The sequence below is a fragment of the Thamnophis elegans genome, chromosome 8 (genome assembly GCF_009769535.1).
Source record: "Thamnophis elegans isolate rThaEle1 chromosome 8, rThaEle1.pri, whole genome shotgun sequence".
Lineage (NCBI taxonomy): Eukaryota > Metazoa > Chordata > Lepidosauria > Squamata > Colubridae > Thamnophis > Thamnophis elegans.
In genome coordinates, this window is record NC_045548.1 from 80,730,260 (window position 1) to 80,742,635 (window position 12,376).

General features: G+C 51.9%; 1 protein-coding gene across 1 annotated transcript in view; it reads right to left on the reverse strand.

The window, feature by feature from the left end:
• IQANK1 (IQ motif and ankyrin repeat containing 1) overlaps positions 1 to 12,376 on the reverse strand; it is a 28,145-nt gene that overhangs the window by 10,104 nt on the left and 5,665 nt on the right. Inside the window, exons 2-4 of the mRNA XM_032222366.1 lie at positions 8,437 to 8,517; positions 2,888 to 3,021; positions 434 to 598 (exon numbers count right to left, since the gene is read on the reverse strand). Coding sequence (XP_032078257.1) covers positions 434 to 598; positions 2,888 to 3,021; positions 8,437 to 8,517 — 380 coding nt within the window. The remainder of the gene's footprint in view (positions 1 to 433; positions 599 to 2,887; positions 3,022 to 8,436; positions 8,518 to 12,376) is intronic.

A 12,376-nucleotide genomic window follows, 5' to 3' on the forward strand; every position in this document is an offset into this window, starting at 1 on the left:
TTTCTTCATATTTAAAACAGTGTTCAAATTCCAAATACCCGACCTTGTTTGGCTGACAGAGGCTGACCTGGGACTTAACCATCCTGCAATTCCTCAAAACCATAATTAGACTTTGTCACAAGCTTCAGGTAAACCAGAATTGGTCTTCTATGCTATAATACATCATTAAGTCTGGAATTTTATAATGTGCAATTAGTAAGATGTTGAAGATGCTTCAATCTCTGGCTGGGGGATTTGGAGAAAAGGCAGAACATTGCTTCAGAAAGTCTCTCGGAGGCCCCCAGGACATATTCCAAGGCAACACAGCTTGAAAATACAACAAAAATAGGGGCATCCCCCCACGGGAGGGGAGGAGGAGAAAAAACCTCCCCCTTCCAACCTGGTGCTGGTTTGGGTGCAGAGCCGGAAACAGGAGCCACAAACTCATTTTCACCTCTTTCAGAATGGCCTTCATCTCCTCCACGTCTCCTTCAAAGGCTGCCTCCAGCATCCGTTTTCTCCGCTGCTGCTCCTCTCTCTGCTTCCTCCTTTCTTCCTCTTCTTTCTTTCGTTCCCGCTCAGCTTCCTCCTGCTCTCTTCTCACTAGGGCGACAAAAGCCTGCAACGTGGACAGCCCAGCGAAGAAAAACCTCCTTTAGAGTCAGGATGAGATTTCTGGAAAAGCTCTGCAGCAAAGCCAAACCCCTAAGCTCTATCCGTGGGGCGTCTTTTAGAACCAGCTCCCTGCCTGGCCTACAGTCAGTAGCAACGGTCATTCCTATCTTCACAAAAGGAGAGCCCGGCCTAGTTGAGAATTACCGACCAATCTCCCTTTGCTGCGTCTCCTGTAAAGTCATGGAATCCACCATATACCAATCCATCACCCTCCACTTAGAGACACACAACCTATTCTCTAACAAGCAATTTGGTTTCAGAAAAAAATTGTCCTGCAATCAGCAGCTCCTACACTGCAAAATTATTTGGGCCACACAACTCGAACAGGGTAAAGCAAAAGATGCAATCTACATAGACTTCTGCAAAGCCTTTGATTCAGTGGTACATGACAAACTTCTGTTAAGCTCCTATGGCATTTCTGGATCTATGGACAAGTGGGCAACTGCTTTCTTATCAAACAGGCAACAAGTAGTCAAAATTGGAAGCAATATCAAACCATGAACCAGTTAACAGTGGTATCCCCCCCCCCAAGGCAGCGTATTAGGACCCACACTCTTTCTGCTTTACATAAACAACCTCTGTGATCATATTATAAGCAGCTGCATCCTCTTTGATGATGACGTAAAACTATTTAACACCACAGACAATACTACCACCCTACAAAGCGACCTTGACTATGTCTCTGAATGGTTGAACAATTGGCAACTCCAAATCTCTGCTAACAAATGCTCTGTTGGCAACAAAAACCAGAACACCAAATACAAGCTGGGCGGATACAAGCTAAGAGATGACCCACACTCTGTCACGGACCTAGAGTACTCGTCTCAAAAGATCTAAGCCGCAGAGCTCCCTGTAACAACATTGCCCAAAAGGCATTAAGAGTTGTCAACCTTATTTTACCAAGTTTTTCCCCCTGGTAACACTACACTGCTAACGAGGGCATACAAAACCTTTCCTAGACCAACCCTTGAATACTGCTCACCTGCCTGGAATCCACACTGTATATTGGATAGTAATACAATAGAGAGTATCCAGAGGTATTTCACAAGTAGAATACTTAATTCATTTGCTCGCAATAAAATAACTTACGGCACCAGGCTTGAAAATTTGGACAATCTCGAACTACGCCCCCTACATTCCAATCTAAGCATAGTACACAAAATTATCTGCTATAATGTCCTCCCTGTAAACGATTACTTCAGCTTCAACCACAATAATAAACGGGCAAACAATAGATACAAACTCAAAGTAAACTGCTCCACACTCGATTGCAGAAAATACGACTTCCGCAATAGAGTGGTCGATGCCTGGAACACTCTACCTGATTCCGTTGTTAGTTCCTCAAATCTCCGTATCTTTAACTTTAAACTGTCCACCGTGTAACTCACATGTTTCCTAAGACGTCCCTAAGGGGGCGTGGATAGGCGCCCCTGTCCTACTGTCCCCATTGATATGTACTCACTTTATGTGTTCATGGCCATCTTACATTTATTTATATCCATCTGTTTGTACCAATCTCATGCGAAAATGTCCATGTCTATACTAACACCTGTTACCTTGCACATGTTGACAAATAAATAAATGTGAGGCTGCCAGCAGGCCAGACCCAAATTGAAAGCGGGAGAGCTCTTCTCTTCATTGACTGGACACCCCCAGTTCCTGCAACCCTTCATCCTAGAGTTTAGCCTCCAGATCCCCCGTCCCCTCGGTTGCTCTTCCCTGCACTCTTTCCAGAAGAGTCTCAACACCTTTTTTGTATGGTGGCAGCCAGAACTGAGTGCAGGTTTTCTGGGTCTGGTCTCACCAAGGGGGCGTAAAGCAGGATGAAGCCTTTTTGTGATTTCGCTGCTATCCTGCTGTTGATGGGGTTTTTGGCAGCGGCAGTACAGCCCTGGCTCACACTTAAGTGGTGATCCACTGGGACACCTTAGATCCCTCTCACAGTTACACCTGCTCAGCCAGGTGCCACCTACCCTATATCTGTGCATTTGGTTTTTCCTAGGGCCTAAGTGTAAAAATTGACTTTTCTCGCCACTGAATTGCATCTTGTTGGACTGGGCACAGAGTTCAGTACAAGCAGCCATCCTAGTCCACAAACATGACTGGGGGTGCAGCTCCCCCCATTCTGCCATTCAAAACCCCCCCACCCCCAATTCTGCCATCCGCCAGCCAGCACCTGCACAGAATGGCCAAGCGCTGCTACTGCCACTGCCGGGGCCCTCCTGCTCCTCACCTCCTTTTGGAGGCGATCCATTAATTCTTCATATTCCCGTCGCTCCTTCAGTCTCCGCTTCCTCTCCCGGCAGGCCAGGATCCTACGGAAGGCGCACTGCAGAGTGAGCGCGGCTCTCGCCTCCCGACTCAGGCCTGGGGGTTAGAAAGGAGAGGCCCAGGGCCATCAAGCGAGGTTCCTGGGCCCTCATTGGTCATTCCTTCTATGAAAGATTAGGGAGGGGGATCGATTTTGGGGAAAGACCACCGATGCCAGCTTATGTTCCAAAGAGCTGTTGTCCTGGCAGAGGTTGAATTGGGCACCCAAAAGTCGGCCTTCAGATCCAGAAGAGTGTCTTCTTCACAGGGGGACTCAGAGTGTCTTGGAAAAGCCCTACTCAAGTTGCCCAAAGTCAAGACACCCCCCATTTATGGGCCAGGAGTTCAGAGATCCAAGTCCACGCGCTCTTAGCTGATGCTGGCCTTGTGGGTCTCGAATGCATCCTGGCAAGGGGACAGCTTGGGCCTTGGTGAGTCAGACCCAGGGCTGTCCTGGACGGGTTCTGCCAAGGGTGTTTTGCAGCTGGAGTGTAACACCTGCCCTGCCCTGCCCTGCCTCTCCCTCGGCGCCAATGCTAGCCTTTCAGATCTCTCGTTTAAAAAACAACCCTTTTTCCCAGCCATTGATTTTCAGAAACATTGCGGTGTTTGGGGACTACTGTTACTCCTTTTATTTTGCTTTATTCTAGACTTACTTTCTAAAAAAAACAAATAAATGAAATGGATCCTATAGCAAAACCTGAAACTTCTTTCCAATAACTGTATTTTCCAAGTGCTAGAAAATAATGTTTAAGATACATTTTAAAATGGGTGGGTGGGAAGGTGGGAAATTAGGATTAGCTGAAGTCCATCCCAAATATCAGTAATAAAACCCCGACTGCAAATTTCTCTATACTGTAATAATTCTTCTATGATTCTTAGGCCAATGATTATTCTAAAGATTGTGATATTCATTGGATGAGCAGAGGAGAAAGAGAAAGTGGGCGGGGGGGCGGGGGGGAGAGAGCGGTTGGAATCATGGGGTTGGCAGGGATCTTAGAAGGGACCTTCAGCCCCCTGAAAACCTCCAGTGATTGGGGCTGCCATCTTTCCAGGAGGCAGCCTGCCCTACTCCGAAGGGGCCCTCTTGGTCAGGAAACTCCCCCTCTAAGGCTTCCACCTGCTCTTCCTCGCCCTGCTCTCCACACCTCTTCCTTGCGACAAGCCCCTCAGTCTTGGAAGAAGGCTGCCGTGTCTCGCCCCAGCCTTCCCTTTCTCACGTTAACACAAGCAAATTCTCTGAAGTGCTCTTCCTAGGACTTAGCCTCAGCTCCCTCGTGGTCCTCATTGCTCTTCTCTGCCCTCTTTCCGCTCCCCAGTGGCCTTTCTGGTATGTGGTGTCCGGAACTGGGCACGGCATTCCTGGGCACCAGAGCTTATGGGAGGCATCTAGGTGTCCTGAGGCACCAGCACTTGGCATGAGCCAGCAGGGTGCCGCAGCTGCAAGAAAGCCCAGGCAATCCTGGGCTGCGCCAATAGAGGGATAGCATCAAAATTGCAAAAAGCCATCATGCTCCTTTATACTGGGGTGGTGAGGCCACAGTTGGAATGCTGCGTCCAGTTCTGGTTGCTGCAATAAAGAAAAGGTGATGAGATCCTGGGATCCACCCTCTCCCCCAGCCCCAGTGGCGGGTTCCTAGCGATTTGGCGGGACCGGTAGTGGTTTGGTGGCCTCCTATCGCACTGCCATCATGATTTTCTATTCTGAGCATGCACAGAAAAAATTTCACTGCACAAATTTAATTTTTTAACTTAGGGCTTTGCTGCCCAGATTGCCACGGAATAGCCCTTAGGAAGGGTGGGAAAGCAACAGTGAGAACTGAAGACGGAACCAATGATTGGTTCAAAATTGGGAAAGGAGTCCGGCAAGGCTTTATACTGTCACCCTGCCTATTTAACTTATATGCAGAGCACATCATGAGAAAGGTGGGGCTAGGTAAATAAAAAATTGGAATTAAGATTGCAGGGAGAAACATCAACAACCTCAGATATGCAGATGATAAACATTCTAATGGCAGAAAGTGAAGAGGAACTAAAGAGCCCCTTGATGCGGGTGAAGGAGGAGAGGGCAAAGGTTGGCTCGAAACTCAACATTGGTCGCATTGACCGATGATCTCTGGAGGGCCAGAGATGGAGGCTATGCGTCCATCCTGGTTCTCCTTGACCTCTCAGCGGCTTTCGATACCATCGACCATGGTATCCTTCTGCGACGACTGCGGGAGGTGGGAGTGGGAGGCACTGTTTTGCGGTGGTTCTCCTCCTACCTCTCGGACAGGTCGCAGTCGGTGTTAGTCGGGGGGCAGAGATCGTCCCTGAGGCCCCTAACATGTGGGGTACCCCAGGGTTCGGTCCTATCACCCCTACTATTTAACATATACATGAAACCGCTGGGCGAGATCATTCGGAGGCACGGTATAAAATACCATCAATATGCGGACGATACACAATTGTATCTGTCCGCCCCGTGCCAACTCAATGAAGCGGTGGACGTGATGAACCAGGGGCTGGAGGCCGTTAAGAACTGGATGAGTGTTAACAAACTGGTGCTCAACCCGGATAAGACCGAGTGGCTGTTGTGTTTCCCCCCCAATAATTTGGCTAATATACCAACGCTTAGGCTGGGGGGTCAAATTCTATACCCCTCAGATAGGGTCCGCAACTTAGGAGTCCTCCTGGATCCACAGCTGACTCTTGATCACCAGCTGTCGGCTGTGACCAGGGGGGCATTTGCCCAGGTTCGCCTGGTCCGTCAGTTGCGGCCCTACTTAGATCGGGGGGCTCTCACAACAGTCGCTCGAGCCCTTGTGATCTCTAGACTGGAATACTGCAATGGGCTCTACATGGGGTTGCCCCTGAAGTGCATCCGGCGACTACAGCTAGTCCAAAATGCAGCCGCGCGAGTGATAGTGGGCGCACCGCGGTTCGCCCACGTTACACCTGTCCTCCGTGAGCTGCACTGGCTGCCTGTTGGTCTCCGGGTGCGCTTCAGGATACTGATGACCATCTTTAAAGCACTCCATGGTAGTGGATCTGGGTACTTGAGAGACCGCCTTCTGCCGATTACCTCCCTAAATCGACCAATTAGATCGCACAGACTGGGCCTCCTGCGAATTCCATCTGCCAGTCAATGCCGACTGGCGACCACACGGAGGAGAGCCTTTTCTGTTGCTGCCCCGACCCTGTGGAACGAGCTCCCCATGGAGATCCGCACCCTCACCACTATCCAGACCTTCCGCGCAGCCCTCAAGATCTGGCTCTCCCAGCAGGCCTGGGGATAGGCTCCTAATTACCCGCCCGAGTGTTTTGTTTGATTGCTGAATGAAAGTTGGGTTTTATTATTTTTCTGTTGTTCACATATTGTTTTGTTTTGACCTTGCACTTCCCCTCCCCTGTGGTTGTAAGCCGCCCTGAGTCCCCTCAGGGAAAAGGGCGGCATATAAATCCCAATAAATACCTAAATACCTAAACATTAAGAAAACTAAGATCATGGCATCCGGCTCTCTCAATTTCTGGCAAATAGATGGGGAAGAAATGGGGGTAGTGACAGATTTTATTTTCCTGGGCTCCAAGATCACCGCAGATGGGGACGGCAGCCAAGAAATCAAAAGACGCTTGCTCCTGGGGAGGAAAGCGATGGCAAATCTAGACAGCAAACTAAGAAGCAGAGACATCACCCTGCCAGCAAAAGTGTGTCTAGTCAAGGCTTATGGTTTCCCCAGTTGCAACGGATGGCTGTGAAAGTTGGACCGTAAGAAAGGCCGAGCGCCAAAGAATGGAGGCCTTTGAACTCTGGGGCTGGAGAAGAAGACTCCTGCATTGAGTCCCTTGGACTGCAAGGCCATCCAACCATCAGTCCTAGAGGAGATCCACCCTGGCTGCTCTTTAGAAGATCCTAAATCCTGAAGAGGAAACTCAAAGGCTTTGGCCACCTAAGGAGAAGGAAGAAGGACTCCCTGGAGAAGAGCCTCATGCTGGGAACGATGGAGGGCCAAAGAAGAAGAAGCGGAAGGCAGAGAAGGAGGTGGCTGGATGGAGTCATCGAAGCAGTCGGCGTGAGCTTCAATGAACTCCGGGGGATGGGTAGAGGAAAGGAAGGCCTGGAGGAACGTTCTCCATGAGGTTGCAATGGGTAGGACATGACTTTGCAACTAACAACAACAAGCCCTTAATAGCAGCTCTTACCAGTGTTTGATCGAGTTCATCACTCGTCTTCCACCAGCCGCAATCTAGATGTGTCAACCCCCCCCCCCCCAAATTCCTTCGTGTATCACAGGGGAGGAAGAAGAGATCTATGGGTCAGGAGAGGCCGCAGGGGTGCAACCCTATCCTAAGCCAAGCAGTGACTAAGACTTTGGCAAGACTATGCAACAGATTTCCATTTATAACCCCCGGGTCCTTCTGAACCCCATCTGGGTCCTTCAGTAGCTGATGGCGAACTGACCTCCAGCAAGGGCTTACGGCTCTCGAGAAAGTCATTGCCATTAGTCTGTGAGCTGACCAGGAGAAGGTACCAAAGACAGGCCCACCAATTCCCCTTGGCGCATGTAGCCCCCCCCCCAGGCTTGGGAGAAGAGTCAGGCTTTTAGAGCTTTACGAAAGGCTAACAGGATTCTGGTCTCCGAAGGGAGGATGTTGCACAAAGCTCCCCTTCTGGTCCCTGCCAGCCGACGTTCTTCGACCGACGGGATCTTCAGCAGGTTCATTCCGTTTGACCTGGTTGGATGGGTAGAGACTTTGGAAAAAAAGGTGCTCCTTCAGGTAACCCTGTGGCACCCAAGCCCTTTAGGGGTTTATAGGGAACCACCGGCACCTTGAATTACACCTGGAAATATACCAGTAATCACTGCAACTCATGCAGAAGTGGTGTTATATGTACTACTGTGTATCTAGCATCGGTTGCTGCCTGCACAGCTGCATTCTGCAGCAGTTGAAATTTCTGAAAAATGTATTAAAATATTCATGACTGGGAGAGATATGGGAACAAGGTCAGCCAATGAATAGGCATAGCAAATAAGTCAGCCAATGGGAGCTTAAACACATCTGAGTCTGTGCAGAGAATTGAAACAGAAACTTTAGTAGTCTGGTGCTCTGAGAAGTAAACTTAAGCAGTCTGTCTGGGCTTGTCTGCTGAAATGAAACTAACTGCTTGTGTTTGCCTGTAACTCTCCTGCCTTGCCTTTACTTGGAAGAACCACCTGTTGGTATTGTACATTTATTCATCTGTTCTTATGCATACAAAGAAGTTAATGATTCCTGCTGCATCAGTTATCTGCGTGTGCTTCTGGATTTGAATTTATGCAATAAACTCTGACAAAATCTTCAAGGGCAAACCCATTACAGTAGTCTAAGGTTACGAGGCCGTGAGTTGCTTTGAGTTGGGTCTACTTTTTTTTGGGCAGGAGCTCAGCCACTTCTATTCCCATTTAAGGATAGGACAGGTACCAGGGCAAGACCCAGTGCCCACCTACCTACCTGTGGGATGACTGCCGGGGGTCTCCTGCTGGTGGACAGTGTCGTCTGCTGGGGCTGCATCTTTCCCATCTGTTTGGTGGCCTGGAAAAGTCACAGGGGGAGAGAAAGTCCAAATGCAAACCAGACATCACCTGCAGTTCTCAGAAGGACAACCCCATTTTCTAGAATAGGATGACCTGAAGAGCTGAGGGGGTCCAGCTGACAAGGCTGTCCATGGGGATGAGCGTCCTTGCAAAATCCTCAGGTGCCTTATCTGTCTCTGTGCAATAGTTCTCCAACCTCTCACATCTCCCCAGACCCTCCATATCCCACTCGCTTGCTCATTTTGCAGACTACGGACATATTTTAAGTGTCACCAGAACACAAAGCCTGGTGAAAGAAAGGATATGCCCAGGAACGGAGTCAGCGTTTCCTGGAAGAAAACTGCCTGGTGGGTTTATCCACAAAATGAAGGGACTTTCAAGGAAGAGGAGGAAGAGGAGGGAAAGCACCACTTCCTGTTTGTTTGTTTGTTTGTTATTTAACATCATATAAATGGTCCCCCAGGTTGCTAAATGGAATTTTAGGCTGCTAACAAAAATTATATTAATAACATAAATAAAATAAAATCACACAAGTAACAAATAACAGAAATATCAAAAAGTTTCTTTCAATATGTAAGGACAAGAGTTTGGTTCACCGACAAAAGGGCGAACGACAAAACCGCGCCCGACTAAACCGCGGTGACAAAACTGTGTGTTCTAAAGCGCTCCGACGATTGAGCGCTGAATCGCGCCGACAACAGCGCGGCGACAGAAGCGCGCTGTAAAACTAAACCTAACCATAAATCTAACCCCTAACCCTAAACGTAACGCTAAACCTAACCCTAACCCTAACCTTAACTTAAATCGCCCCTCTGTCGACTGAAATCGCCCTTCTGTCTCCGCGCTGTTGTCGCCGCGCTGTTGTCGGCACGTTGATGACGTCACGGTTTTAGCGACGCGGTTTAGTCGGCGTGGTTTTGTCGTTCGCCCTTTTGTCGGGTCACGCAAGAGTTTGGTCTGGTCAGAAGGTGGCCAGCAAGTACAGGTAGTTCTTGACTTACAGTGATTCATTTAGTAACCATTCAAAGTTACAATGGCACTGAAAAAACTAATTCATGACTGTTTTTCACATTATGATTGCTGCAGCATCCCTATGGTCGCATGATCCAAATTCAGTTGCTTGGCAACTGACTCATATTTATGACGGTCACAGTGTTCCGGGAGCATGTGATCTCCTTTTGCAAACTTCTGACAAGCAAAGTTGATGAGGAAGTCACATAAATGAAACTATTGTGCAATTAACTTACAACTGCAGTGATTTGCTTAACAACTGTGGCAAGAAGGGTAATAAAATGGGGCAATATTCACTTAACAACCGCCTTGCTTAGCGATGGAAATCTGGGAGTCAGTTGTGGTGGTGAGCTGAAGACTACCTCTACTTGGGACCAAGCTACGAGGAGGGGCTGTGAAAAAGACCACCAGCCAGAAGCCACTTGGCATCCCATCCAGCAACCTCAGCCACGCGGGCTCTCACGTGCCGAGGGGCCCCAGAGGTCTTTGGGGCACTCAGACCCTCGGCTGGTTTCTTCCCGGCTCCAGGCGAGGGGGGAGGAAAGGCCTGGGAAACGTTCCCGATGCAGAGAGGCCTTTGATCACAGAGCGCAGCCCCTGCGAGCTTCTTAGGCCCAGCTGTGCCCTGGCGAGATGGTGGGTTGCTTTCAGAAGCCCCAGGAATTGGCCTCAGGGTTTAATGAAGGAGGACGGTCTTGTTGCTGGACTCCTTTTCAAGCAGATACCCTCCACTAATTGAGCTCAAAGCCCCCCAGATACCACCATCTTGGAAGGGTCAGTGCTCTGCCAAGTAAGATGCCCATCAGTCAGACAGTGGAGGCCAAAGCTGACTTGCCCCTTGGTAGCACTTTCAACCACCAATCACCAGCACAGACTCTCCCAACGTCACTGGAGCCCCTGGGCTACTCCTGCCTTCACCCCGGTTGCCCCATTGAGCGCAGGGGCAACTGACTCCCCCACCCCCAAGATTCTGTTATCAAACCAATCCCTCAGGCTGGACTAAGGGGCTCCACCTCCCCTTCCTTAACCCTCCACCCCCACCCCCTCCGTTCTCCCTTTCTACAGCTCTTGGTCACCCCTGGCGGCTCTCGGTCTGGCCCTTCGGGTGTGGGGAGCCTGGCCAGGGCCCCTCCCCGCGCTCTGTCGCTCCACTACCTGGTTTCCCAGAGGCTGCTCCGGACGGCTTGCCTCCCTTTTTCACCGGGCTTCTCCCCGCGGCTTTCTTGGAACTCATGCTCCTAAACTGGGGGGGGGAAATAATGGAAGTGGGGAGGGGGCGTGGGGAGGGGGCGCCCCAGGGAGAAATCCATGGCCAGCCTGCATCCCGAAACAGATGTGGAAACGGCCATCTACCGGCCAGCATTCTGGGCAGCCGCAACCAGGACCGCGGGTGGAAAGGACGAATCAATCTGGCCGGGCTCTGGGCTGAATGGTTGCGGGGGGGGACGGGACAGATAGGGTCAGGGGACCCTTCAGCCCTGGGAGCTTTGGGCGGCTCCTTCCATCGCCGTCCGCCCCTCCGAGCGTGGGAAAGGAAGGCGGGAGCGCAGCCCTCGCTGCCTGCAAGAAAGCCGGGACGGGTCTCTTGAGGATCCGGTCGGGTCCTCCACGACCTCCCTTTCCACCTCCTAATCCTGGCCCTGCTCGGCACCGGATCCTCCGGTGCCCAGAGCTGCGCAGGCACCTGCCGAGGCCTGGAGCCAAGCCGAGCAAAGGCTCTTGGCCCACGGGGCGCCCTTCTCCCGTCCGGGCGTTCGTTGGCTGGGGGAAGCGGGGGGGACGACACCGCGGAAGGCTCCCTGGCGAGCCCGGCCGGTTGGCATCCCTCGCGAACCCCCGCTGGACGCGGCGCTCCCCGATCCGCGGCTGAAAAGCGCGGGGGCTCCGCTGGGGAGACACCCACCCGGGGAGCCTCCCTGCCGGCCAGGCTCTCGCGCGCGCCTGCGACCGTCGCCCGGCAACCAGCGCGCCCTCCCGGCGCAGGCGGTGCCGGGCGCGCTGCCTGGCGGCGGTCCCGGTAGCCCTCCAGGCAGAGACGGGCCGGTTCCCGCTCTTGGCTTACCCTCCGCACGCCCTGGTTCCGGCGGCAAAAAAGACACGTCTTCGGATAAGGCCGCCGGGAGGGAAGACCGAAGCGGCTTTGGCCGGTCGGTCCGTCGCCCCCACCCGAGCAGCCAGCCGGACAGGTTGGGAAAGGAGGCTGAGCCCTCTCGGAACACCCCGCGCGCTGGACTGGGGAAAAGCCCATTCAGCAGGAACAGTTGCCCCGCCGGAGCCCCGTGGAAAGCCCATCCAAACCCTGGCCAGAGGGGCCCAGAGGGGCCCAGAGGGGCCTGGGTAGCTGCCTACAGTATGGGGGTGGGTGGGTCATCCGTGGGGCTCGCAGGGTGACATTCCAGTTCTGTGGGTTGGTTGGGCTCCCCCCCCCCCCCCCAAGAAAGGAGCTAAAGCTTTCAGGGGCTCCTCCTTTCCCCTCTCTCAGCTCCCCCCCCCAGAGATAGGAACCCACCAAAGAATTCTAGAATTGGAGGTTCCTTAGAGATCATCCAGTCCAGCCTCCTGCTCAGGGTTGGATCCAAGTGGAGGGTCTCTGACAGATGGCATCCAGCTTCTGTTTCCAAAGCTCAAGCAAAGGAGACAGCCCTGCGTCACCGGCAGCCTTTTCTATGGGCTGGACCGCCCGCACTGCCCCTCGACAGGCCTGGAGGCAGCAATGCGGATGAGGGGGGAGGGGACACTGACCTCCTGGCTCATGGATCCCACATCCCTCTCCAATGGCCCTTTTGTCGGACTCAGTCGGCAGCCGGACCAACGTGCTGGCTCACGGATGCCTTTCACAGATCGTT